The 1111-nt window shown below is 45.5% G+C and overlaps 1 protein-coding gene across 1 annotated transcript in view; it reads right to left on the bottom strand.

Moving 5' to 3' along the window:
- xpr1a (xenotropic and polytropic retrovirus receptor 1a) overlaps window positions 1-1111 on the bottom strand; it is an 81034-nt gene extending 79923 nt beyond the window's left edge. Inside the window, exon 1 of the mRNA XM_035522193.1 lies at window positions 732-1111. Coding sequence (XP_035378086.1) covers window positions 732-800 — 69 coding nt within the window. The 5' untranslated portion in view covers window positions 801-1111. The remainder of the gene's footprint in view (window positions 1-731) is intronic.

The raw sequence follows: 1111 nt of genomic DNA, 5'->3' as shown, positions 1-1111 counted from the left end.
ATAAAGGCTGTTTTAAAGGAACATTTACTAAAGCTCAGAGCAGCTGAACCGCGCGCCCACCCCATTCATTACTGAACACGCGCGGAGAGACAAAGAGCTTTCCGTCACGAGCACATTACTTTGAACAATCAACAGGGCAAAGCAGTCAAATCTATCAGAAATACACACAATACAACAGGACACGCGCCGCCTATACTCATACAACTAAATGCACTGTCGTTTTCAAAGACAAAGGTCTTTAAAAGTAAAGTAAAACAATGAAACACACACACACACACACACACACACACACACACACACACACACACACACACATATATATATATATATATATATATATATATATATATATATATATATATATATGTATGTATGTATGTATGTATGTGTAATTTTTATTTTATATTTTTTCCCTCAGTCACATATTTAACATTTCCATGGTCATTTCAGTCAACCTAACAAACTCATAGTGAGCCAAACACACTTTAGGCCGCGCGGTTACTAGACAAATTGGACGAGGCAATAACAATCTAATAATGCAGACACGCTTTCAATTATTTTGAGAACAACTGAAGTTGCACAGCCCGGTGCGTGCAGAGCTAATGGTTCAAAGTGCGGATCTAAGGTAATCGCGTAAATCCAGGTGATCATAGACCTCGGGCCATTCAACGACGCATTATAACGCTTTAATAAGGGCGACACACCGACGGTCCGATGGACGCGTGCCTTACCTCGTACTGGATGTACTGTTTCCTCCATTCCGGAGTAATGTGAGCGGAAAGGTGCTCCGCAAATTTCATAGTGGCGGGACGAGCGCGGCTCTGTGCTCCGATGGCACCGTTCCTGCTGTTTGAAGCTTTGTTATTTTGTTATTTTGTTATTTCTGTCACCCAAGTTCCTGACCCGCGTGCGTGGCACACTGCTGTACACGCGATCTGCTCCGCGAGCGCGCCCGTGCCGTCTCCTAAACTCCACGGTCTCCCATTCCCTTCGTGTTACTCCCCTGGAAGTGAAACTTTGAACGCACTGCAAGTCGCCTCCACCTCAGAACAGGTGACGGAACCGAGACGTTGTTGCCCCGGCGGAGGCGTCTGCGCGAGTGACCTGCCCT

This window comes from Electrophorus electricus, chromosome 23 (assembly GCF_013358815.1).
Source record: "Electrophorus electricus isolate fEleEle1 chromosome 23, fEleEle1.pri, whole genome shotgun sequence".
NCBI lineage: Eukaryota > Metazoa > Chordata > Actinopteri > Gymnotiformes > Gymnotidae > Electrophorus > Electrophorus electricus.
This window is presented reverse-complemented; position numbering and strand designations above follow the sequence as displayed.